At 46.8% G+C, this 25,585-nt stretch overlaps 1 protein-coding gene across 20 annotated transcripts in view; it reads right to left on the reverse strand.

The window, feature by feature from the left end:
- The window catches only part of rims2a (regulating synaptic membrane exocytosis 2a), a 125,181-nt gene that overhangs the window by 49,576 nt on the left and 50,020 nt on the right, over positions 1-25,585 (reverse strand). For 11 of the 20 annotated variants that reach the window (XM_076012640.1, XM_076012639.1, XM_076012652.1 and 8 more), the window contains 8 exons: positions 14,465-15,393; positions 6,884-7,095; positions 5,247-5,366; positions 3,555-3,654; positions 3,300-3,423; positions 2,449-2,495; positions 2,140-2,252; positions 974-1,021 (listed from right to left, as the gene is read on the reverse strand). In XM_076012640.1, the coding sequence (XP_075868755.1) occupies positions 974-1,021; positions 2,140-2,252; positions 2,449-2,495; positions 3,300-3,423; positions 3,555-3,654; positions 5,247-5,366; positions 6,884-7,095; positions 14,465-15,393 (1,693 nt within the window). Of the gene's footprint in view, positions 1-973; positions 1,022-2,139; positions 2,253-2,448; positions 2,496-3,299; positions 3,424-3,554; positions 3,655-5,246; positions 5,367-6,883; positions 7,096-7,315; positions 7,384-14,464; positions 15,394-25,585 lie in introns of all 20 variants that reach the window. The other 9 variants (XM_076012644.1, XM_076012657.1, XM_076012653.1 and 6 more) reach the window with 3 other exon arrangements.

Raw genomic sequence — 25,585 nt, forward strand, 5'->3', positions numbered from 1 at the left:
ATCTTGGAAGTGAAATAGCTTAATAGACTTCAGCAACGTTAAAATACCCAGTTACACAAAAGAAAAATGTCACGATAACTGATTCATTAATCAATTAATCAAGAAAACATGCATAATTTTTCTTGACGAACTACTAATAGACACCCCTCTTGATAATATATCTGCTTATGTTTCTAGCACGGGGACAACAGTCCACAGAGCTTGATGAAGATAGCCAAAAATCTTACAATCCACAATGCAATGATGTCAAAAAGTATGAAAAGTATCATTGCTCTGCATAATAACACAAAACCCATAGCAAAACAAAAGTAAACAGAAATTTAAGTTGATGTTCAGAGAAAAGGTGATTTTTTTTTTCTGAAGAGGTTTTTTTGGGGGAGGGGTACAATTTGCTTAAAGTTAACTCATAACTGGAAGGGGGAAATGTGATTTTAAAACAATGCGATGACTTGGTATCTCTTCACTGCAACATGAACCTGCAGACCCGTCGACTAGTGGTGTGTGAGGGTTCGCAGGGCCTGGGTTTAGGTCGCACTGAGACAGAAGTGAAGCCAAGTCCTTGGTCTAAAAAAGCCCAGAGAAACACCCTCCTGCATTGCCAGCAGTGCCAAATGCAACACACGAGGTGGGGGTGTGGGGGGGTCGAATGCTGTGCCGCAACGGGCAACGGAAGAGTGTCTCTGGTCATGTGTTCAGATTAGTTGGGCATGCACTTCCTGGGAAAACGATGATATTAATGGGTTAAAAAAAAAAATGCGTCGTAAGAAATCGTCATCATAACAGTAATACCATGAAACTGAAACTGAGGAAAAATAATGACACAATGCACTGCACTGAGGGGGGAAACTTGAAGCTGCCATTTTCCCCCCGAGAATGCATTTCAAAGTATGGGAACAGAAAAAAAAGAAGGCCAGTCAACAGTCAAAGAGCAAAGACCAGAGAGACATTGTGCCCTTCAGACAGGGCCCATTACCTGGACCCTAGGGGCAAAAGGCGTTGTTCTTCTACTAAGGCTTTGGCTCTGCACAAGCACAATTAAACAATAAAAAATAAGAAATGAAACAGGACCAAAAAGGATCCCACAGACCAACAACAAAAAAAATCACAATACACTCTGGAGACAACACAAGTATCGTAACGCAGTAGTTGAAACGAGGGGTCCGGGCCAGTTGGCCTCATTCATATTTTACTCGCTAACCTTTACTTGCATCTCTGCCTGCCTGCCTGCCATGCCTGCCTGCATCTGATCTCCTCTGCTGTGTACTGGCTGGAGCGCATCTCTCTCCTCTCTCTCTCTCTCTCTCTCTCTCTCTCTCTCTCTCTCTCTCCGTCTCCCTCTCTTTCTCTCATCCGCTTCCAACAGTGCATCAATAGTGACGTCAAACAAACATACAGACTGCACCAAAAATATCACACTGGCACGTCATTTCGGTGCAGAGTTACTGTTTTAGACACAGCGAACTGAGTCTGCTTCAGTCATCACTTGTTAATAAAAAAAAAAAAAAAGAAAGATCCAAAGAGAGGCTGAGGACAACTGAGAACATCAGGCTGGGATTTGCGGTAATCAGCGTCGGCTTTTCATTGGACGGCATTACACTGGCGTTGGATGACATGAGTGAAATCGCTTTACGCCGCCGCAGCAGTTTTGGGCCAAATCACATCAGTATAGGGCAGTAATGCTTCCGAGTGGTCAAAGCTTGAAGATCCTGAAGATCGGTTGCGCCTCCAAAGCTAATGCAAGGCAAATCCAATTAGTTCCCATTAGGATCAATGCGAGAGAAGAAAAAAAATAACGATTCGAAAGAAGTTAACCAGATGTTTCCTTTTCGGAAGGCTGAAATTTAAATTTGATTTGTCTTAAGGTTTGTTTAGCTTTGATACTGTGCTCCTCCCTGACACACCCCAAGAGGGTTATTATGCTACACAATGGGCAACACGGACAGTAACCTGATCTACAGTCCTGCGCCAACTTGGTAGAAGGCCAGCTGAGCGAAAGAACCTGGAAAATCCCCCCCCACTGCCCTCCAATGAGTTGCTCCATTCTAGGCTTTCGAGGACGAACCAGAGCAGTCTAACAATGCACTCGGAAAAAAAATGTCCACATGTTGTGTGCACGTGTTTGCGGCTGAGGGCACTCACTGAGAGTTGTCCTGACAGGTACTGGGGGGCGTCCCTCAGCATGCTGGGACTCATGGGCGACGTGACAGAGATGGATGGGCGGTCCATCTTCTGAGACTCAAAAGAACTTGAACCTGACAGAGTCCAGACAAAACATATATATACACACACACACACACACACATATAAACTATTTAGTGGTTACGTTCGCTTTTGTCAGAAGGAGAGATCAAATGAGAGAGTCGAGGTTGTAAAGAGGGGAAACAAAGAGACGCAAGTCATTTCCAGACATTCTGACTCTGCTCGGTGAAGGATTCCGACGAGGCTTACTTGATTCCAGTTGTGCATGTGTGCTGTCTGGTATCCTTGGAATATCCCTGGAATGAAGGAAAAAGGGCCGTGAGTGCACGAGACAAAGGGAGGTGGAAGAGGAGGAGGAGTGGGGGAGGAGGAGGGGGGAGAGGAGGGATCAATTTGTCCTGATGCTGACTGCACAGTGCTTTAATGACCCTAAACACTGCATTAGTCTTCATGCAGTCAGCAGCTCCCTCAGTGCCACAAAGCAGGTCAGATATAGGAATTGACAAAAGCAAATGTGGCCCTGGTTGTAACTGCGGTTTAGCCTTTTTTTTTTTCTTTCTTTTTTTTTTTTTGGGGGGGGGTGCTGGTGAGATGGCGTGCTTGAGTTCTGCATTCCTTAATCAAGATCAGGCAATCAGAGGCCGAGGGTGTCGAGGTTAACGTATGGTTCATTAAACTGGTGGGCACTGCTTGTTAACATTTCCCGATGATTCAGTTTTTCAATAGACTAGCGGGAGACTGAGTTTGAGTGATGTCGCAGTAATGTGACGCCAATGACAGATTTGACATTTTGCTCCATGAAAACCTTTGACTTAAGGTAAGAATGACATGCTAGCGCTGTGTGGCTAAATCGTACCCAAACTGTGTGTCACAGGTGTTGAAAGTGACAAACCTTTTCCTATTTAAACCAGCGTCCCAGACATGCAACTCAAGCTAGGTGTCTGGTCCACTGGCAGGAACATTTCTACACTCTCCGTGCTTCGCAGATGCAGTTTAAGCACCCTTCGCTTTTTGGATTCCTTACATTGAATTGCCTCAAACCATTGCTAGATGTCGTGAAGACGTGGCGACAAGGAGGAGAGTGACTTGTGAGCTCTCACCCTATAGGCCTGGAGACCACCAGTTCCACCTGGGGCTCAGGCTTAGAATCTAGAATGATATTGTAAACTTCTTTGAATGTGGCTCCTTGTAAAAGCTTCCCATTCCACTCCAGCACCTGGTCACCTGTGGAAGCAAAGACATCAGAAATATTTATTTTCTTTCTCAGTGCTGTCTGCAGTGAATCTTTTTATGTATACATACATTCATACACAAAGATATGCAGGTGAGAGTCAGTGAGTTTGTGTTCTCCATACCTGGCCTGAGGTGTCCCACAGTGTCTGCTAGACTTCCTTTCCTTACTTTAGTAATGAAAGCACAAAGTCTACCAGATTCTGTCATCTTGCCTCCCACCACCTGGGGAAGCAGAGAGCGCAAGTCGGCGTTATGAACTGCCAGCGTGGCCGTGGCTGCAATTCTCTCCAGGTGCAAAGCACAGAAGTGACCACGTGCATCTTTCAAAGAACGTCCGACCTGTTTGTTGTAGCTTTAGCGTTTGCCTGCGAGGGGCCTAATCCTCAGTAAAAGCATATAAGAGAGAGAGAGGGGGGTGTCTTTGGTAAAGCAGCATCTCATTATTTTTTTTTTAAGTCCCTGGCTGTGCCTTCTTCCCTTGAGACACATTCCGGCGCAGCTCTGTGGTTCTGCGGCGCTGCGAGCCCGCGGGCCAGAGCCGTACTGTACGGTCCTGAGCTGCTGTACTCCACTCCGCTCAGCTTACACGGGCATCATACAAACAAAAATCCCTCTTAATGGCAGCTGAATGCCAACATACAAAGGAGCTTAGAGAAGTCTGCTAAATGAAATGGCTTTATGTAACAGGCAGGAGCCAGCGGAGGCGGAGAAGGAGGGGGGCGAGGTAGGGGAGAGGGGCGGGGGGGGGGCGGGCGGCGAGGGCGAGGCTGGCAGCCTGACTGATGGACTGACTGGCCGGATTGTCGACTTGGCTGGCTGCTGCTGAGCGGACAGAAAATGCACAGGAGCACTGAGCAGACACAAACATGCCATTTCAGGAGGCTCATTCAATCAGTAATGATTTTTCCCCATCTTGCTCGCTCTCTGTTCTCTCTCTCTCTCTCTCTCTCTCTCTCTCTCTCTCGCTCTCTCTCTTCAGGGCCCACCATGCTCCTCTGCACTTTGGCTGCTCAGCTTTTTTTTTTTTTCCTCTTTTTTTTCCCCAGCAGTGTGCACCACCTACAGATTTATGCACCGCTGAAAAGGAAAGGGCAAGAAAGAAAGAAAAACGCTCGAGACGGCGAAAAAAAAAAAAAAAATCTAAATATCTTACGCCGTGAAGTTAATGCATTGCAATTTTAAAAGGATTTAAAGAAGGTGCAGTGGGCAGATGGCTAATAAAATTGGGGGGGGGGCTGGGGCGGGGAGGGTCGCGCTGTTTGTTTGTTAATGAGCCGCGTCACGTTCGGCTGCACCACAGACGTGCAGCCAGATTTTCACCGAAAGAAAACGTGCCGTATATGCCTCCCTGTACGAATATTCATACGAAACCTTAGCTTGCCTGGAGAGCCGAGCCGAGCGCGAGCGCAACGCAAACACCTGCACGCAGAGTGCGACTGTTTTCCTCCGACACAGTTCATTATCGCGCTTCGGCGCCGGCGAGTTCGGAAAATTACGCAACTCGACATCAAACGCCGCTAATTAATATTCATCAGGAGCGTAATCAAGTCTTTAATGAATATTAACACCGAGCGGAGCTGTGATGTAATTGATAACCGGAGTGCAGAGCGACTGGGGAGTGGCACGCAGAGGAGGTGGTGAAACTGGACCAAGCTGCGGTGTTAAAAATGTTACACCTTCTGTAAATCTGTTGTCATTGAATCGCATGTGTGTGTGTGTGTGTGTGTGTGTGTGTTGGGGAGGGGGAGAGGCGGTGATGCGGCGCGCCGTGTTGATGTGGTGCAGTGGCCGTGCGCGACACACGGCAGTCTCACCTTCAGACCAAGCAGAGCTCCTGAGTCTCGAGGCACACTTCCATCTTTCATGCGCTTATTGAGCAAAATGCGCCCTATTAGGCGATCCCCATCTTTGGACGTCTGCCACGTCACTGGGTGCTAAAAGGTCAGAGCAACAACACACCTTCTGTTTAACAACTCATCCCACTGTATTTGATTAAAGCCGACAAGTGTTCATAGCAAACAAAAAAAAGGGGGGGGGGGGGTTGGGGAAAGGGGGGGTTACGGGGGATTTTTTTTTTTTTTTTTTCTGAGGCAAAAATGTTCACACAAACTAATACCAGTCTGGGTATTTTTTAAAGATATGTTTAAAAAAAAAAGCAGAAGAAGAAGAAGACTGTCTTTTCTAAGACTGTCGTTTGAAAACTCTTAACCAAAAATCTCAAGCCGATCATGGATAAAAACTGATTGACGGAAAATATCACCCAACGCGGCGAAGGCGATATTTTCGGAGCTTGTGTGAACCTGCCAGTGTGAGTGCGGCGTGAGCTTCATGCAGCAATCCCATGCAGAGAAAAGCAAGCAGCCCAACACTCAAACCGGCTCCTCAGAGCGCAGCAGGAAGAACCAGGGTGGAGGAGGGAGGGAGGGGCGGGTGGGGAGTTTGCACAGACAACCACCATCCAGTGGGGTAGCAAGGGGAGAGCAGACAGCAAGAGAAGTGTGTGTGTGTGTGTGTGTGTGTGCGTGTGTGTGTGTGTGTGTGTGTGTGTGTGTGTGTGTGTGTGTGGGTGGGTGTGGGTGTGTGTGGGTGTGTGTGTGTGCGCGCGCGCGAGGGAGGTAGGGAGGGAGGGAGGGACTGGTGAGGATCGAGATACACCAACGGAAAAACCAGTGGACAAATGAGTTGCCAGTTCAGTGTTGAGGAGGATGGAGGATGGACAGCACAAAATAAAGCCTTGACAGAGACAGAGTGAGATCGCAGACGCGCAGTGGAAGGGAAAAAAGAAAAACAACTCCTTCAGTGCAAAAAAACACGTCTAGTCTTCCCTGTTTTGAGTGTACAATCATTGAGGTTTGGCTAGAGATGTGAGTTGAGAGTTGGGCGGGGGAGGGAGCGGGGCGGAGGGGGGAGGAAGTGGGGGGTCTTTCTGGGCTGAGGTGCTGTGGGGGGAGGTGGGAGGGGGGCGGTGTTCTGACTGCAGAAGGTGGGGTAGAACTGCGCTAAACAGGACTGCTGCAGAGCAAGAAACACAACATACGGAGAAGGACGAGCATGCGACTAGGAGAGACCCACATTCCTGTGTGCCATGACAAACAGAGGTTTGTGTCAATGCTCTTGTTTTTTTGTTTTTTTTAAACTACTGTAAAAATGTGTAGCTTCTGATTGGAGGGGGAGCAAAAACAGCAAAATACAAGTAGCAAGCAAAGAGGGTGAACCCCGAAAGACTGCTTCAGCAAGGTGGAGCCAAATGTAATCGGGGGGGGGAGTTGGGGGGAGGGGGAGGGGCAAAAAAAACGCAGGAGAAATCAATGTGTACAAAAAAAAGAAAACAAAACTGAAAAAGAAAACAAAACATCTCACCTATTTACACGTATTAACAGAGAGCAAACAAAGACTGGATGGGTAGGTTCATAAATAACAGCAAAATGCAGAGGCTAGATTGTCTCAGTACCTTCTCACTATGGCTATGCTCCTCGTTTAGGGTTGTGCTACTGCACGTATCAACTCCCGAGTCTTTAACCTGCGGTTCACACCAAGCCAAGTCCTCTTCAAATGAGTGTCCCCCAAAGCGCACCATTTTCTTTTGCCTCTCAGATAAGGTGTGTGTCGGCTCGGACATAAATGTCTGCTCAATAGTTTTTCTTTTTCCCCTTTGACTGTCCCCTACAGGTGTGGGATAAAAAACAGAAAGGAAAAAAAAACAGAAAAACAACATGCAGAGGTGTAAATAAAGCGAAGGAAACATGAAATGACAAGAGACTCCGGGAGAAGGGCGGGTGGGGAGGGAGGAGAGAGAGAGAGAGAGAGACAGAGAAAGGGGAGGGGCCCGGAGGAGGGGGGAGGGGTCGGAGGAGGAGGGGAGGCGGGACTCCACATGTCTCACCAAAGACATTGGGGAGGCCTCGCTGCTATGCCAGGACGTGTGGTCCCACCAATGGCCATCCAAATCTCCTGCAAGGTGGGGGCGGGGGGTTAAAGGGCGTACGCACACAAAGAGAGGGCAGCGATAGGGGCCGGTGAGGACAACACAACAACAAAACAACATCAAGGTTTCGACAGAGAGCACGACACAAGACGACCACACATTCGCCCAGTCACACCTAACAATCGATTTGCTGGCAAGGAGGCGGGAAAGAAGAGAAAAAGAAAACAGGCTGTAGACTCTTAAGAGGACTTCAGGAGTCAAACTTACCAGTGTAGTCCAAAAAAAAAAAAAATCAATGAAAGTATAAAATTCAGCTTCAACTTTTTGCAGAATTTCTTGACTCAGCTTACTAATTGCCTCAGTGCTGGATTTTATGAATTTATTCCCAGAGAAGCCTGACACATGGTCTGGCTCCAGATGGGCAAACGAGTGTGCTACTATTCTGCTATCTGGGATATGGAAAGAATGGATACGTAAAAACGAGTGCACAGTCTAAACTTTCACTGCCAAGAGCTCCAAAAAACTATCAAACGTATATACAATCTAAATATGTATACAATGTATATAAAAAATATCGCCTGAAAGTGACAATGCTGTAAAACATGCAGGAAGTGTCACTTTCATGAACAAACACCGAGCAGCCAATGAGCTGATAGGCCACAGTGAACAACACTGAGTCTTTTATAAACCCAATAGAACATCACGCCCTCTGTGCATATAAGAAGAAAAATCAAATTATACACTGGTCATCATTCTACACAAAGTGGGTCAGCAGAAGCGGACTAGATTAGACACCTTAGCAAATGTAACATAAGGAGAAAAAAAAAAAGTCTTGGCTTCATATGAAATGACTTAAAAAGTCAAAGGATCGTTTAGTTGTTTTCACCGTTGGGCAGCTGCCAAACTGACACAACAAGTTATATTTAATTCAAAGTCAACGCCAGACTTCTACTGTAGGGAGGGAACGGGCCACATGACGAATGTCTTTAACAGGGCCTTATTATCCCCCTGTCACCTGACCTTTAATCTAAACGCCATTCGGCCAACTTTCAAAGGTAATTACAGGGTTGTTGTTTTTTTCAAACTGACAAACAGCCTACTGGAATAGAAGCTGGGTAACTGTTGGAGAGCTGTGTATGGACAAAAACAAAGAAACGCCTCCTCCATGACCACGTATTGCACAGGATGCACCACATTCTCCATTCTGAATAAACCTCGGAAAAACCCTCAAACATCGCTAAAATGGCGCGTTACCTTTCAACGGAGGAGGAGAGAGAATATTTGAAGTGGACAGGACGAGATTTTACGAGAATTACGGCCAATGCGCTTCACACCATTCAATTCAACATCTGCAAACCACAATTGCACTTTGTCAAAATTTAAGAAATATCGTTTCTACTAAAACTGAAGGCGATGCCGCGACATATATATATATATATATATATATATATATATATATATATACATATATATATATATATATATATATATACATACATATATATATATATATATATATATATATATATATATATATATATATATATATATATATATATATATATATGTATATATATATATATATATATATATATATATATATATATATATGTATAATATACTACTTGCAAGCATATTCCCAAATCAGCAATTATGTGAAATCAGAGAAGGCTCCGTTGCAATTAAGCCGCGCAACCACAGGATTCCTGTTTGGAAGACTGGAGTCTCGGCCTCTTCCGCTTGCACATATGCCTCTGTTGATATACTTGTGCGAATGTATGTAGCTGCGGCGAAACACAAGGCCGGAGGCGCGGCGAAGGTCATCTGAAAACACTGCGCTTGTACAACCCGCGGGCCACATACATCACATTTCCCACACTTCACTTCCCCTGCAAAGAGCAGTGGAATCTTAATGGATCCATACAGAGCAGCGCTCCTGCAGGCAGTATCTGGCTGAGGACTCAATCCCGGGGGAAAATCAGGGAATTCTGACGGAAAGACATAAAAATAGACCGCATATGCTTCTCGATGTGGGGAGGGAATGGACGTGGGGGGCCGGATTGTACCAGGGTACGGATGAACTGTTTGTGTTTTTTTTACAGTGCAAAGTCGGGAAGATGTTAGCTAAGCTATCTTTTGACAGAACGGCTTTTAACAAAATCTATCTCCTGACAGCAGAGACCTCGGTTAAAAGCGCTCGTTTTCGTTCTGACCCTAATTTCTTTTGCGCGCTCTACTGTTGCTCGACAAACGCGACGCATTAGACACGGCTGGGTAGAAGGAGCAGGCGGTCAAACAGCCAGGGTTGCTGGTGCGACCGCAGCTTCACCCCGTCAGCTACAAGGGTCATCAGGCGTTACCTTTCGCCCCCCGTGTCTTACAAACGTTGAAATACAAAGACGTCAAAATCTTTAAAAAAACACGTCAAAACAAAATCAATTGATAAATTCTCCGAACTAGGGTGTCACTACCGTGACGTGTTTTTCCGTGACACTTTTGCGATTATACCTCTATATCGACACGTCTGAAAAAAACACCTCATGAGAGCGTCAAAAGCTTTTAGCGATATCTCAGAGTTTTTTTTTCGAAGTTTAGATTCCATTATCAGTTTTTTTATTGCGATGTTTTGGTTTTGCGCAATTCTGGGGGTAATGGAAACACGGCTAATGATATAAAACGACTTCCTGGGTGCATCCTCTCCCTTTTTCACTGGGCTCGCAACACAAGTGATGCCAGTAGTTCCCTACAACCTACTGTCCCTTCCCTCTAGCGACGGGCAGTCTGGTGGGGAAGCAGCAACTGTACACAGTCGTGCCCTAAGATAAAATGTTGTGGATGCCCCCAGACAGGCTTTGCCCTCTGCGGCCCTCTAACCAACAACCATCAGCAGTGATTAGCCTCTTTGCCTTCCAGCTGCTGTACTGTCAGCAGCGTAAACTCCAGAGCCCATCGCGCCAGGGCCGAGCCTCCCTCTGACCAGAGCTACGTTCACACTGCAGGCACGAGTGGCTCGAGACTGACTTTTCATCCATAGATGACACATGTCTGGGTCTAATCAGAGCGAATCTGACATTTTCCAGTCACAACCTGACCACTTTCATATATGTGGTCCCATTTCTGATAAATAACGGATGTTTTGCAGTGACTTCAGTCAGAATGACTAATAATTTTGATAACAAGACAAAAAACGAATTGAACATGTCAGGGTTGCAGTTGTTATACTCTTGTTGCCTTTCTATAGAAACTATTGCTGTGATTATCAAATACACGCCTAAGAAACACCTTTTGGTCTAGTCAGCTGAACAGTCACGTTTTGTACCGACTTATGAACCGCCAACACATATGTACCGACAAATGAATCTGATTGTCGTGAACAACAACGCATAAAAACAGGATTTCAGGCAAAATAAATTAAATTAAATTAAAAAAATCATACACATTTATAATTGAGCGTTAATGCCTGCAGTGTGTATGCAGCACACTTGACTAATGTAGCCGTGATAGTCCAACAGTGTGAGAGGCGCCTGTATTTTTGGGCAGAAAAAGAGGAAAGAGACCTTTTGTGTTGCCGAGAAAAGTCGGGAGGACCTTTTGTTTGCTAAATGTGGAGGCTATCTCAAGTCCTTTTCAAGTTTATATAAGACATAGATTTAGCTCCACCTCCGTCTGTTCCCGCTTGCAGCACGATCCTGCGGCCCTGCGCGCCAAACGCACCTTCGCTCTGTCAGAAGGAATCCGAGCGGCTCCCACATTGTGGTATGAAGCCGTTCACTTTCCTGCCCCCGAGCTTTATTACCGGTGGCGGGCCTGGGCTGGGCACTGATCTGCCAGCGAGGCTGCTCTGTGTGTGTGTGTGTGTGTGTGTGTGTGCGTGTGTTTTTCTCTCAGCGAGCAGGAAACTCATCACAGCCATAAATTGTGAGCATCAGCAGTCTGCGAAACCCGGCCCTGCCGTTTTCGCCCCGACTCTGAAGCTCCGCAAAAAAGTGCTGATTCAGGGGCGAGCCGGGGAGAGGCGGGCGGCGGCGGAGCTCGGGCCGCCGAGCGGGGGCTCTCCATCACTTTGACAGCCCAATAAAAAGCAGTGTAAACTATTAATTGGATCATTAATTATTGACGCCGTTTTCACAACAATTTGAGGATGAAAAGAGAAAAAAGGGGAGTGCGAAACAATGCTTGGTGTCAGCGGCGCTGAAGGCGGTCGGGGATCCGGAGAAACACAAAAAAATGGACTTGCGCAGAATCAAAACGTTTTGGGTTTTTCTGGAGGGAGGGGGGGGGGCTTTAAAAGAACCGAACTGAAGGCAAATGCAGATCACGTACGCGGTGGAAGAGGCCGTCACGACGCAGTGTCCGCCTCTCCGCTGCGTTCAGCCGACGGGGCCTCCTTTTATTTCTGTCCGCCGGCCTCTATTACGGGGCTGCGTGTCGGGGAAGTCAATACGCAGGGAGGCGCTCGGCTAGAACGGCGGCGGTAAATCAGCATCCGGAGGTCACAGGCACCGACCGCAGCGAGCCATCCTCAGCTGGCACTCGTCCTCTTCCTCAACCACCCCCCCACCCCCACCGCGACGCTTCACCGTCTCCCTCGCCTTCCTCCCCCTGAGCAACGCGGCAGCCTCGTGCCGCAGTCGGGCTCACAGTCGCGCAAACCTCCACATAAGGCCACAGACGGCGTGCGTCTTCGCAGCACTGGCTCTGGACTCTCGGCTCCGGCTTCTACCCGCCTGTTTTTCTCAGCCCCAGTGGCGGAGGGACGCGTTCGACAGACTCCGACCAAAGTCTGAGCGGTTTGCACGTATTATGGCCGATGCAGGATACTGTCACACATATAAGGGTCCAGAGTGTATAAAAAAAATAAGGAAACCGGACCTGGCGACAGAACCTGGACCTCTCTCCCGACCCACCTTCAGATCCCATCTCAAAACCCGCCTTTCCCGAACTGCTTTTAACATCTGATTAACTGACTGTGTTGCTTGTCCTGTTATGTCATGAACTTCACCGTCTTCAATGTCTTTAAAAATTTGTTTGATTTCTTGTAATTTCACGTACAGTACCTCTACATTTTGATTTATTTGTAGTAATAATTGTATGTACTGATCTTATTCGTTTAGTCAGGTTAGATTTGTCCGTTTTCGAGACTCCACGAGCGGCACCAAACCCTGATATCCGTCTGGCCGGCGCGTTCATGGGCAGAGCGTCATTAATTACGTCGGACGTCGACGCAGCTGCCAATTATAGTTTGAATAAAGAGGACCGGTAGCTCTTTGCCACGGGCTCCGTCAGCGCAGTCTGGAGATAATGCGGAAGACGGGGGTTTAACGGGGCAGCGGTTCATCCGTGTTCCGTCCGCGTCCTTTGTTTTTCCCCTCCCTCCCACGCGGGGCCGACCTGTGGAGGAGGCAGACGAGCGGCGCAGACTCTGACTGGAAACGACAAACTGCATTTTCTCCGCTCTTCCGCCGTGGCTACTGAGAAAGCTGGAAACTCCCACATCAATAATGCAGCTCGGGTGCCGGGCCGCTTCCTTCGGCGGGGGGGGGGGAGGGGGGGCAGTTACATAAAGGAGCGGACTGAGCGACGCGACCCCCCCGCCGCCCTCCACCTCCTCTGTTTTCATTTCCAGCTTGTCCCAGACACTTTGGTCTGGTGCTGCTAAAAACAAACAAACAAACAAACAAAAACTGGCTACAGCACTTTTCCCTCTCTTGGCCGTTTCATTCCTCCATCTTTCAAACCGCACTTCAGTTGTTCATTGCGTTTAGCATTTCTCGACGCGAGGTGAAGGCCTCAATAATTGCGCGTCTGACAACAAAATCAATTTGCAATCACAACAACCGGTCGGCTCGGTGCAACGGTCAGAGAGCCCACGAGCCCACACGGGCTTTGCCTTTCATGTTGATCCGGTGCAACGTGACATTTAATTCAGTGGCTCGGACCGCTCGCTCGCCAGCGCACGTTTTACAGGCCCCGGACAAATGAGTTTGTGTCTCCGAGCAGGTTGAAAGTTGGCCACGAGCACTCTGACGTCCGATTCCATTTCCTGTTGGGGTCGAGCGGCAGGACGGGACAGACGGAGCCAATATCTGCCAATGGCGTTTGAATTAGGCCCATTGTGCTGGATCCTCTGGGTTAGGACACAATTTACATCATCAAGATTTAGCAAGCAACAAATAAATGTAAACTGATGTTAAAAAAATATATGTATATTTTCACACTAAGCATGGTTTTGCTGATACTTGATAGTCCTTTGGTGGAATTATTGTGATACAAGACTTAACTGAACATCTACTGGTCATAACATGCTGCCATCCTACGACACTGCTCGCTCCTCCCTACTCCTTCTGTCAGCAACATAATGACAGGCTTGAAAAGGACCGGATGAGAGAAACATCAAGCGTAAAGCTCCGTAGAAGGAGGGCGACGGCAGAAATCCTCGGCCGCATGCTATTACCACTCATTCAGTCACAGTCACATACACAAAACACACATATCCACAGAGACAAACATGTGACAGTGCACAAGCCTCATCTGCAAATGAACTGGAGCGGTTAGAAGAGATGCATCAATAACAAGGGAAACGCTGCGATAATGGTAAGCACACACACTCACACACACACACACACACACACACACAGAGAAAAGCCTTATTTTTGTTTTTAAATCAATCAGGAATTCAATCAAAGTAGAATCATTAAAACGAATCGTCGTCACTAAAAACAATATCGTTTTCATCAAACTACCTTCAGTGCCACGTGGAAACACTGACAGATGGCTGATAAAAAAAATATGTATTTTCTCTAAATGATCAGCATTTGTGACAATTACGACAGCAGCGTTCGATTTATACGACATTTTTGAAGCCTTGTGGAATTCATTACAGCAACAAAGACACAAGTTCAGAGCTGCATCAATCAATACCTGCAGCGGACCAGCAACAGATTAAGAATCCAGTCCTACAGGAAACAACTTTAAGACAGTACAATGCTGAGGGAAACCATCAGAGAATTTCAGGAACTTTGCATAGCCGACTACAGAAGTGTCAAAAGTTGCGGCTGTTGGGAGCGCACGCACAGAGACGGGAGCGGAGGCAGAGGCAGTTCTTACCTTTCTCACTGACTGACTCGCTCTCGATCTCCACGTCCTCACAGCTGGTGTACTCCGGCGTGGTGGCCAGCTCCTCCTCGGAGCTGCTGAGCGACACCTGCCGCATCTTCCCTCCCTTTTTGGTTTTGTGAGGCTTGGGGGGCGGCGGGCGCACCGACTCGGACTGGTCCGAGCTGAGCGAGTCGTTCCGCAACATGCTCTCCATCTTTTCCCTTTTGGTCTTGCGCACGGCCGAGCTGGGGTCCAGGTGGTGCTGCTGCTGCTGCTGCCTCCTCATGGGGTCTCGCAGGTCTCCGGACCGGTCGCCCAGCACGGGGCTGCGGTGCGGCGTCGGGGGGCTGTGATTTGAGGTTCTGTGGCCCCCGAGGCCGGGCCCCATGGGCCCCGGGGAGGAGCGGTCGACGGAGTACGAGCGCTGTCCCACCATGGGCGGCCGGCGCTCGGTGAGATGCTGACGGGACAGGCGGATGGGGGCCGGCTCGTCCTGCTCGGTGTAGGCCAGCGAGACGTCGCTGTGGCGCCGCTCGTGCCGCAGGCGCCCCACCTCGGCGTGCATGCGCATCTGCTCCTCGTAGGGCTGCGGCTTGACGGGGTAGCGCGCCAGGTTGGGGTCACTGCGGTAGCGCGCCTGGAACTCCTCCTGCCGCTGCCGCTGGATGTCGTACTCGCTGGGCGGCCCGTCTAGCTCCTGGTCCAGCGGGTACTCCTGGGAGTGCCAGCGGCCCGGGCCCTGCCTGCTGCGGTAGCCCGTCCGCGCCATGTCTGGGTACATGTGTGGGCCCCGCGGAGCCCGCCGAGGGTCCCCATCCCCGTAGTCAGACGGTGATCTGGGCATGTTGCCGTCTGTCGGGGCATACTGTGAGTGGTCGCCCCCCTCCCTTTGGTCGTATTTTTGGTTTGGATCCCTGGATGCTGATGGGCTACGTTTCCTGGAGATGCGAGGAAAAATAAATAACAGGGCAGGGTTATTATTACCTGGATGGTGAGGTGCAATATGCAAGACAAACAGACTATATATTATGCGCTGTATAGCAGAGGTGGCAAGAGTGTTCACAATCTGTACTTGAGAAAAAGCACAGATACGTGTGTAAAAAAAAATACTCTGGTAAAAATAAAAATACTGATTCAATTCCTTTACTCAAGTAAAAGTAAGAAAGTACAGGTTCTGAAATGTATTTAAGTAAAAAGTAAATCAGTATCAAGAGCTTTGCTACTCTTGATACTATAGTTTTCTTTTTATCTCTTTCAACTGCAGCACAACCAAAATGTAAACAGTAATAGTTATGACTATTGCAACCAATGTTATTTTCTACATATTGATTTTCCTTTGGACTGAAAACATACTGAATATCATCCGGTTTCAAATTTAACTCCACAACAGCGTAATAGCTCCACTTTAGGTAACAACAACGACAATGAGGGAATCGCCTGAAACAGAATTCTTATCTTTTAAACACAAAAATAACAAGCATGTGTTTCCAATGTAACAAGTAGAAAGTACACATATTTGTATACAAATGTAGAGAGTAAAAGTGAAAAGAAAGGAATACCAAAGTAAAAAAAAAACTCTACTTGAGTATAGTAACAAAGTATTTGTACTTCATTGTTTACCACCAGATAGATAGATAGATAGATAGATGGATAGATGGATAGATGATAGCTGGATAGATGATAGCTAGATAGATAATAACTAGATATATGATAGCTAGATAGATGATGGCTGGATAGATAATAACTAGATAGATGATAGCTAGATAGATGATAGCTGGATAGCTAGAGAGACAGATGTGTGTGTTTGTACGTGGAAATCTGCGGCATCAGTGAGCCTCACAGGGCAACATCAAGCATCTCTGCCAGGACTAAAGCCTTCATCCCGAAGAGTCTATAGTCTCACTTCACTTTTGGCCCCGCACCGCGTAGGCTTCAGACCCTGTCAAGAGCTGACGAGAGCCTTCTCCGTCTTTGTCACGCGCACGCAAACACAGGCAGGGGGGGGGAGGGAGAAATGAGAGGAAGCAGCGGGGTGCAGCACCGCCGCTCCCACGCTTTGCTGAAAAGTATTCCTCTGACGCAGGAGAGTGTCTTTGTAGCTTTGCATTTTCAACACTTTCTGGCATGTTCACCTGGCTCTCTGAGGTGACACGCAGGCGGGAAAAGAACTTGAGAAACTTCTCAAGGTCGATCAGGACAAATAACAGCCGGTGTGCAAATCAGAGTGTGATTTATGATTCTGATGCTAAAAAGCTAAAAATGTACGACATCATTACCATTGGTTGAAATACTGCTTTCGATTTTTTTATTTTACTAAATGACTGTTGGGATATTTATATATTTTAGACATGGAGAAACTGTATAGATCAACCACATAGACTATGACATATGTGTCCCTGAACAAGTTTTGGTAGATGTAAATGTCTGAAAAATGGAGAAAGACTTAATCATAGTTAATTTACTCACCACCGCTTCTACAAAATGAACCAGGTGTGGACATTCAACCACACAATTTGTTGGGGGTGATGACACAGTCTTAATCAAACAGAATTATGATCTTGGTTTCAGGACTAGGAAGAATCCCAAAAACAGGTGCAGTTATGCTGGGCATTAAGTAGAAATAAATGGCAAAGATCAATACTTTTAAAAAATGGATTCTGTCAGTGAACCCATATTTCTAAAATGAGCAATCTATCATTTTACCATTGTCCGACTGTCAGAGAGGAAACCGACCAGGAAGCGGACCAAAGGCCTGAAGGAGGCTAACTGTGCATTAATGCGTTTATTCCTTTGTTGAAAATCAATTATTCATAAGCCACTTTTCTCCTACATTTCTCCCACTTTTCTTCTAAAATCACAATGACATCTGGGCAGGGAGAAAGGCTTTATGAACCGTCCCTTTAAATTCGTACGTGACCATTTTTCAAGATATACTTTTCAAAAGGGCTCCATAAATCAATGCCGCCGGGGCCGGCCTTGCTCACTGGCCAAAGGAAGGACTTCTCACGTGTGACAAGGTGAGTCACTCATCCACCGAGAGGTTTGATCCCTGCCATCTGGATCACAGCCCATTGGTTTGTTAGTCTGATTAAAACGAATGCGCATTACGGAAAATATCAGCGCAGTGGTCAGGCACATGTAGAAAAACTCTTTCTGGCCTTTCTAATTTTCTGTTTGATTTTATCCAACGTGCTGTCTGTTAGAAGTGCCTCTCTTCAAGCAGGGCAGACGTATAAGCGATGCTAACAGCTCACAAACTCCAGAGCAGTTAATACATGGGATGTAAAGTGGGGCGGGACTTGTGAAACAAAGCAAAAGAACAACATGTGGCTGCTTACTTATTGCAGAGAGGCACGTCAATACATACGTAATGAAGAGAACCATCAGCGAGAAAAGTAAACGCTGGGTCGAGATTGATAACTTGACCAATCATGGTGAAGCTCAAAGCTCCACAATGAGATATTTTAAAATGTGTGAGTAAAACCATTGAAATTCTTCTTATTTTTTTGCCAACAAAAAAAAAAAAAACTGGTATGTCAGGCTGTAATAATAAAACACATAAAAAATAAGGTGGCAACGCCCACACTGTACCTTAATAAGCACATCTTATCTACTGCAGGGACAAAGAGGAAGTCCTTGTCGAGCAGCGACTCACACACGTGACCTCTCCACTCCGACTCGCACCAAACAAATCTGATCCAATCACCTCAGCAGCCCAAACAGACGCTCGCGAGTGACTCACATGTGGCCGGAGAAGCAAAGGAGTGTTGCTGCATTATTCATGATCCGCTCCTGGAGACCAGCGGAGCAGCAATTCATTCACAAATCCCAAAGTGAAACTGCGCCAGAGATAATAGCTGACGCTTGGACTGAGGGAATTAAAAAGGAGAAGATGCTTGATGAGCAGGGGGAAGCAGGTCTTTAGAGGAGCTCCACGACGATGTAAGGTGGTGGTGTATCTATATTAACTAGTGCAGTGCCGTAGTAAGCATATCTTTTGGTTGGGAGGCATCAGTTGAAAGACATAACATAAGCCTGTGATTAATACGAAATACAGTCTGAGATGTTTTATCTGTTCTAGCTTATCTTGTGTTTGAGAAACTACTTTGTCACCTTTAAATATTTGCTAACATTTGTAGCCGAAGCTATTTTCTCACAGGCGACATAGCAGAGCAGTGGTCAGAGCTACCCTAGAGTTGTGCAGTTTGCATCTTCTCCCTGCACCTGCGTGGGTTCTCTCCAGATACTCTGGCTTTCTCCCACAGTCCAAAAACATACATGTCAGGCAAATTGGAAACTCTAAGTTCTCTGCAGGTGTGCGTGAGTGTGAATGGCCGTGTGTTTGTCTTTCTACGTGGCGCTGCAATGAACTGGCGGCTTGTCCTTCGCCCCATGACAGCTGGGATATGCTCCAGGAAGCTGGTATAGGAGATGACTAACTGACTGACTGCGGTCTCATCCCATTGAGGTGGTGTTAGTTGGGGACGGGTGCAATGAAGAAAACACACTAAATACACAACCACCACAAAGGTTATCCAAAACACAACTGCGCTATAAAGGTAGATGCTCATTTCAATGACGCTATATAGTGGAGAAAATCAAAACATGGACGGAGCTATCGAATGACACGCTACAGTCGTGATGGTGATGCACAATTTGGGCTACTTCAGGCACGTTTGGCTTTGGAAGCTGACTTTTGACAGGGAGGCGGAAGTTGTCACAGGAGCAAACACACAAAGATGCTCCACACAGAGAAAACTGCATTGGTATTATTGTGTTAGCTTGTTCATGACTCCATATTGGTAACTGAGTGCGTACTGTCTGCCTCGGACATGCCCCGTTTCCTTAGTGCTCAGGTGTTCATGCTTGAAATGTGTCCTTTTCCTGCATCTGCACCTCGACGGGAACGCCGTCCCGCCCTGAAACGGCAACAGACGGAGCGACGGTGCGGCGCTGCATTCCCCACTATACATTACACACCCACCGCCCCCGGCTGCCAGCGCCGTTATAGCATCTCTGCGGATACCTCTGAGCTGCTCCGCTGCTCGGCCATGACACACGCTGCTGAGCCCAGACTCAAAATTCTTCCCTCAGCGACGCAGACGGAGATCGGAGATGAGAGAGACACAATGCGGAGAGAAGGGAGGAGGAGGAGGAGGAGGAGGAGGAGAAGGCAGGGAGACGCGTGAGAGTGCGTGTGTTTGAATGTGACCACGCGTGAAAAAGTAACAGGAGCGGGATGCTGGGTTTTTTTTTTTTTTTGCCGTTGTCCCGTCACCAGACACGCAAAAAAAAATAATAATGTTGCAGCTGGTGCGCATGGTGCGACCAGCCACGCGTGTGAGACGGGACCGTCCAGGGAGTCTTCAGAACGACGAGCTATAAGCTCGAAGTCACGTACTCCAGTCGTCGCATGTCCTTATACAGCAAGACGACTGGAGGATGGGAGGTAAGGGAAGGGGGTGGGGGGTTGATGTCATCACGGACGTGGCACCGAGCCATGGCGCAGGTGGCGCTGTGCGCTTCGGACGGGGCAGTGAATCATCTCGGCAAGCACCGAGCGCAGAGGAGTTCGACCTCTTTTTTTCTTCTCGACACGTTTTATGTAGGAAGAGATTCAGAGATGGAGATGTTTATTTCGTATAGACTGGTTTTGACTTTGGAATGTATCTTGGATTTGTTGTTTTAAGCTGCTGCGAGATCCTATTTTCACTTACATATAGGGGAAACCCTGTAGCAAGGGCCTGCATTGGGAGAGTCGAGCAGAGACAATGTCCTTCATGTGGGATTTTCTAAGTGGCGACATCTGTTCTGATAGGTACAGCGTTCTTGGAATGGATCAGTTCCTCCTCATTTCCCTGTATTCTAGTATCAGAAAGGTTACTTATTATTCTTGCAAGCTTCCAGCAAAGCGAAGAAAAAGAAAAAAAAACGCTCTTTGATTACATTCGTATTGACACGAGCAGCGTCATCTTCTGCCGCCCCCCCCCCTTCATTTTTTCTTTGCCCAACTTCGCCGAGTGACAAACAGGCACATTTGCTTTGCCGCAGAATGCTAGCGCTCAAGTGTGTAATTGAAGGGCCATGACTGTCATATATTTCACCTCTAATGCCGCCGCCCTGTTCTGAACTATCCTCTGCCACGGCAGAGTGCGAAGCACAAGGCCTCATATAGTTGTTTCTCAAGGACGCAGATGTCACGATATGGAAATTTGGTTTTGTCATTTCCTATAAGTTCTCCTGCCTTTCAGAGTCTTTGTCTTTTTCCATCCATCCTGCTTCTCCCTGGGTTCTATTAGTTGATTACCCCTCCTTTTTTTGGCTTGTCAGTCCGTTTGGTTTCTCAGTGGCTCATTTCTGGGGACTTTTTGACTTTGTGAAGTTTTTTCAACTATGATAAAGCCCACTTATTTCTTTTTTTTTTTTAACTGTAAATTTGGGTTGTCTCCATGCTAAACACGGGGGCCACATTATATTTATTTGAGGAAGGAACAGAACTCGATGCCGCCACGGCAGTGAAAGCATTCATTTGAAGGCAATGGAGGAAATTCCTCGTCGGAAAAGCCAACAGAGGACACGGGAGCAGGTGGCAAGTAGAAATACGCTCCCTGTTTTTGTTGATTTGTACCAGTGTGGTTGTTTTTTTGCTGGGTTTTTTTTTTAGGTACACTTTCCTTTTCCTGAGCAAAATAACGGACCAAATCCAAAACTCACAACAACAAAAAAATTGCAGGATTAAATGGTGGTCCTGAAAGATTAAATACTGTGACCCCATCAGGATTAGCGAGCCGACATGCTCGCCATCACAAAACCTGTCTGTGCCGTTGTTTCTTGCAACATGTCCTCAACAAAAAAAAAACAATTGCTTAAACTTGTGTGTATGTATTGATGTGACCTTATTCTACATACCTTAGTTGAAATCTGTGCTTATTGGAGTTACTGATGCCTTCCCGTGGTCTCCACCGACCAGTCTGCACATTCTCCTCTGACCCCTGACATCAACAAGGCATTGTCCGCCACAACTGCCAGACTGCTCACTGGGTATCTCTGTAAACCCTAGAAATGACTCTTCCAGTGTGACAAACCCAGTGGGTCAGCAGTGCCATGCTTCAAAGTCACGTCAATCCCCTTTCTTCCTCATTCTGACTCACTTCGAACTTCAGCGAGTCGCCTTCAACACGTCTACATGCCTAAATGCTCTGAGTCGGCGCCTTGCCACTGGCTGATCCCACACTTGTGTTTACCTGCAGCGTACCACGTATAGTGACTAATTACTTTGTGCAAAAAGCATAGTTGGCTGATGAGCTGTTTGTGCTAACAACACCCTAATGTGGTGTGAAAAACACACATTCTCAGGCAAAAACAGAGCAAGACAACCTTCTTTTCACCACAGGGTCGGGTTCTTTTCACAAACCCGACCCTTTTCCCAGCATTTCAAAACATATAAGTTCCAGCCACTGCCAACACAGATTGGATTTCAGGAATATAATCACCAAACAGACCATATAAACAGGTTGCATTAACTCCGAGCTGTTATCAGCCGTAGCCACAGTCGTCTCAACTGAGAAATTTAACCAGCTTTACTCACAGAGTAGAGCGTTAGATCCTCCGTCCAAATCTGCTTAGCCCTCTGTCTCCAGACATTTCGCCAAAGCAGCTGCTACGACCAGGTCCTTTCGTGTTTTATGTCTCCCTCCGCTTCGCACAAAGACCGTCCTTATTTTATTTCTAGAAGCCGGCGGATGATCCGCACCCAGCAGGGCATGCAATCTCGCTGCAGCGTGCGCGCGCGCGCGCAGTCGACTCACACCCCGCGAATGCTTTCACCGTCGCCGAAGAAACACGTTAAATAAAGAGAGCCGGAAGCAATCAAGGTGAAAATGCAGCGCTGGCCTCGCGGGGGTTGTGCCACCTCCACTTTTGCGGATAATGGAGAAAGTCAAATGAGAACAAATGAGTGGCACTATGTTGCGGATCTCGCCGCATGGAGGGAATCTGTCCCGCTAATGGCAACAATAAATCCAGGAGTGGTCTCCATTGGAATAGGATAACCAGGAAGAACGCAAGAGCAGGACAAAAAACGGGCTGAACATGGACATCTGGGCCAAGAGCAACCTGAGGAAAACGCTTCACATGGACAGTTTTACAGATGCAAAAATCACTGGCCTTGAAAAGACTCACTCAGTCAGCTGCTGTGTAAGTGAGACACTCCCGCGGAGCAAATCGAAGGTAAAGCTTTCCGATTGTGCGGTTTTTCCACGTAGAGTCCAAACTGGCCAGGCTGAAATCCGCACCAAAAGATTTTATGGCAGGGGAAAAGTCTGTTTAGCCCCCGTTTGGCCTGCTGCTGCGGCCACCCCACTGCTGGGTTTGTGGAGGGATGGCACACTTTATGACTGCCACAAAAGCTGCTGTGGACCTGAAAGCAATTTGACTTTTTGGGTTTAGCCCAGCGGTCATGTGATCGCCGCAGACAGGCGGGCGGCCGGCTGGCTGGCTGCTGGTTGAGCAGCAAGCCTCCCCCCTAACATTCCCTTTTTGACAAATGTCTGCCGTCAATCAACAATCACCATCGGGGCAGCTCTCGCTTCTTCTCCTTCACAATTGATTTTCAAAAGCGGAACAAGTAAAAAAAGTGGAATTTTAAGCATAATTTTTTTCTGCTTTCACCACTGCCACACATGAAAACCCATGACCTTGATAAAGGGTTGTTATTATTAAATAATAACTCTTTTGTGATGTCACAAAAGGCACAGTTAAACTATGCTCACATATCATCAAACAAGATAACAGTAATGCACGTGTGAATGAATAATCGTTCAAAAAATGTACAAGAAATGTTTGCTTCCCATTCCATTATTCAAAAAAAAAAAAAAGTTAAAGATGATGCAGCCGTTTCCTCAATTCTGGATGACAAAAAAAAAAAAAAAAAAAAAAAAAAACTTGAGTGAGGCGAGCAGGCCCTACATTTTGCAGCTGGAATCTACTGGTTGCGCTAACGTATGCAGGTCTGTGAGACTGTTCACTAATTGGCTCCAAGAAGCCAGACTCTGAGGGGGCACACCAGCCGGTCCTTCTGTGTCCATGTTTATACTGTGTCCGGCTAATATATCTTCTGCACTGCGCTGTGTGATAGGTCTCCTTTTTAAGAAAAGGCACTGCTAGCACTCTATGTAGGCCAAGCCCCAACAGAATATGCCATTAAGATTAGCCAGCCTACGAGTCAGGACTGTTACGCCACCGCTTCCTATTCTCTCCCCTGCAGAGGAAAAAAATTAGAGGAGCGGAACATGCGAACATTTTGTTACCATACTGTTAAGAACTCAAAGGGAACAGTGAGAGAGAGAGAGAGCGAGAGAAAGAGAGAGAGAGAGAGAGAGAGAGAGAGAGACAGAGAGAGAGAGAGAGAACGAACATCTCTGTGGGGCAGACAAGCAGTCAGACGGTTTTACCCCATAATTATGTTTATGGACTTCGGCTGGAGTTAACCGGAGCTTCTGTACACCCAGACTACCACACGGTGGGTTTCTCTGAAGGGGCCTGCGAGTGATCATTGCAACACTAGCTGGTGGGTCATTAACATTTTTACTCAGTGTCTGAGCTTATTTAGAAAATACACATAATTGGTGCCCAACCGTGGCCACAACTTAGTGCGACATCGCCGCAATGAGGATGTTGTAAAGAAACCACACCCTGTGAGCAACATGTGGGAAACAGGAACTGGGTTTGAGCTTTCTATAAGGCACAGGGCATATTATAAAACACACCTCTAATAGGTCGGCTGGCCATTTGCAATGCTGCTGTATAGCGCATAGACTCACCCTGTAGTAGCACAACGTTACATCACAAGGAGTAGTAATAATTTCAAAGGGATGCGGCTTCATTTGAAGGTTGTGTTAAAAACAAAAAATAGATGGATAGAACTTCGGTATTCAAGAAGGAGGCCAACTTACAAGTACCGAAAAACCTGCATTCTACATGTATGGTTTAGCCAGCAGGAACCACCAAATTCGGTTGCAAAAAGACTTTAAAAAATAATAAATAAAAAGCTGGGTGCCATTATGGAAAGGAGCCCTAAAGTCATACCATTTCAAACTGGTTAAAACATTTTTGTTGGTCTAAATTGCTGGTAAAAAAATAAATAAAAAAAAATAGGCAAATTGCTCCAATCATTGCTCACCTCCGGTACCACCCACACATCCAAATATGGAATCCTCCAGTTTCAAAATGAAATGGAAACTCAAGATGGCACTCAACCACGAAACCAATCTTTTGGTTTTCCAACTGATAGTCACAATGAGTGAATACGCCGGCCATCTTATATACAGTAAATGGTTAAAAAACAAGGATATGGCAAGATAATTAAAAAAAAAAAAAGGCTACCGTGCACATCAACCATTCAACCTTTACACCACCACCTTCGATACAACCCCAACACAAATCCTCGCCAGTCACCACCTGAAGGTGTGTTACCTCCATTTCTTCTTGCTTCTCTGCAGCAGCTCTCAGGCTCGGTGCCTATCAGCCGCTGTTCACCTTCACAATGAGCTGCGTGTAGAAAACATATTGAGGTCTGCTGAGCTATTCATAACTTGGCAAATTCTGTTGTTACAACACACTGAGGAGGAGAAATACCATAAAGGAGGGAGCCTCGCCATCTCCTTCTCTCTCTATCTGACATATACAAGCAATAGAAAGAGACCCTCTTTCTCTGTCTCAGACATGCATGATTTTTTTCCCCCTTGGTTCTGCTAACTGTGCGTTTTTCAATTCAGCGAGCAAGCTGCATTTGTAATCAAAGGCAGTGACGCTGCACGGCTGTGGGCTCTTTCTCTGTGTTTAGTAGGGATCAACGCCTCCAATAACGCACTTATTTTTTCGATACGGCCTCACGTAGGAGTCTGTCTTCTGAAATCCATGTCATTTTACTATTAAAGAAAACTTTGTCTCCACTCTCACGACAGCATCTTTTGACCTGCTTTCATTCAAAAGTGGAAGGACCTCTATCCTTCCATCAGATACACAGATGCTGATTTAAAAACAACACTTCTGGCCACATTTGATATTCGGAGATGGTTAAAGTTGATCCAGGGACCAGAACCATAATTCTACACAAAAGTGTAACTTCAT

This window comes from Nelusetta ayraudi, unplaced genomic scaffold (assembly GCF_046127955.1).
Source record: "Nelusetta ayraudi isolate G7.1 ecotype Tasmania unplaced genomic scaffold, CSIRO-AGI_Nayr_v1 ptg000136l, whole genome shotgun sequence".
NCBI lineage: Eukaryota > Metazoa > Chordata > Actinopteri > Tetraodontiformes > Monacanthidae > Nelusetta > Nelusetta ayraudi.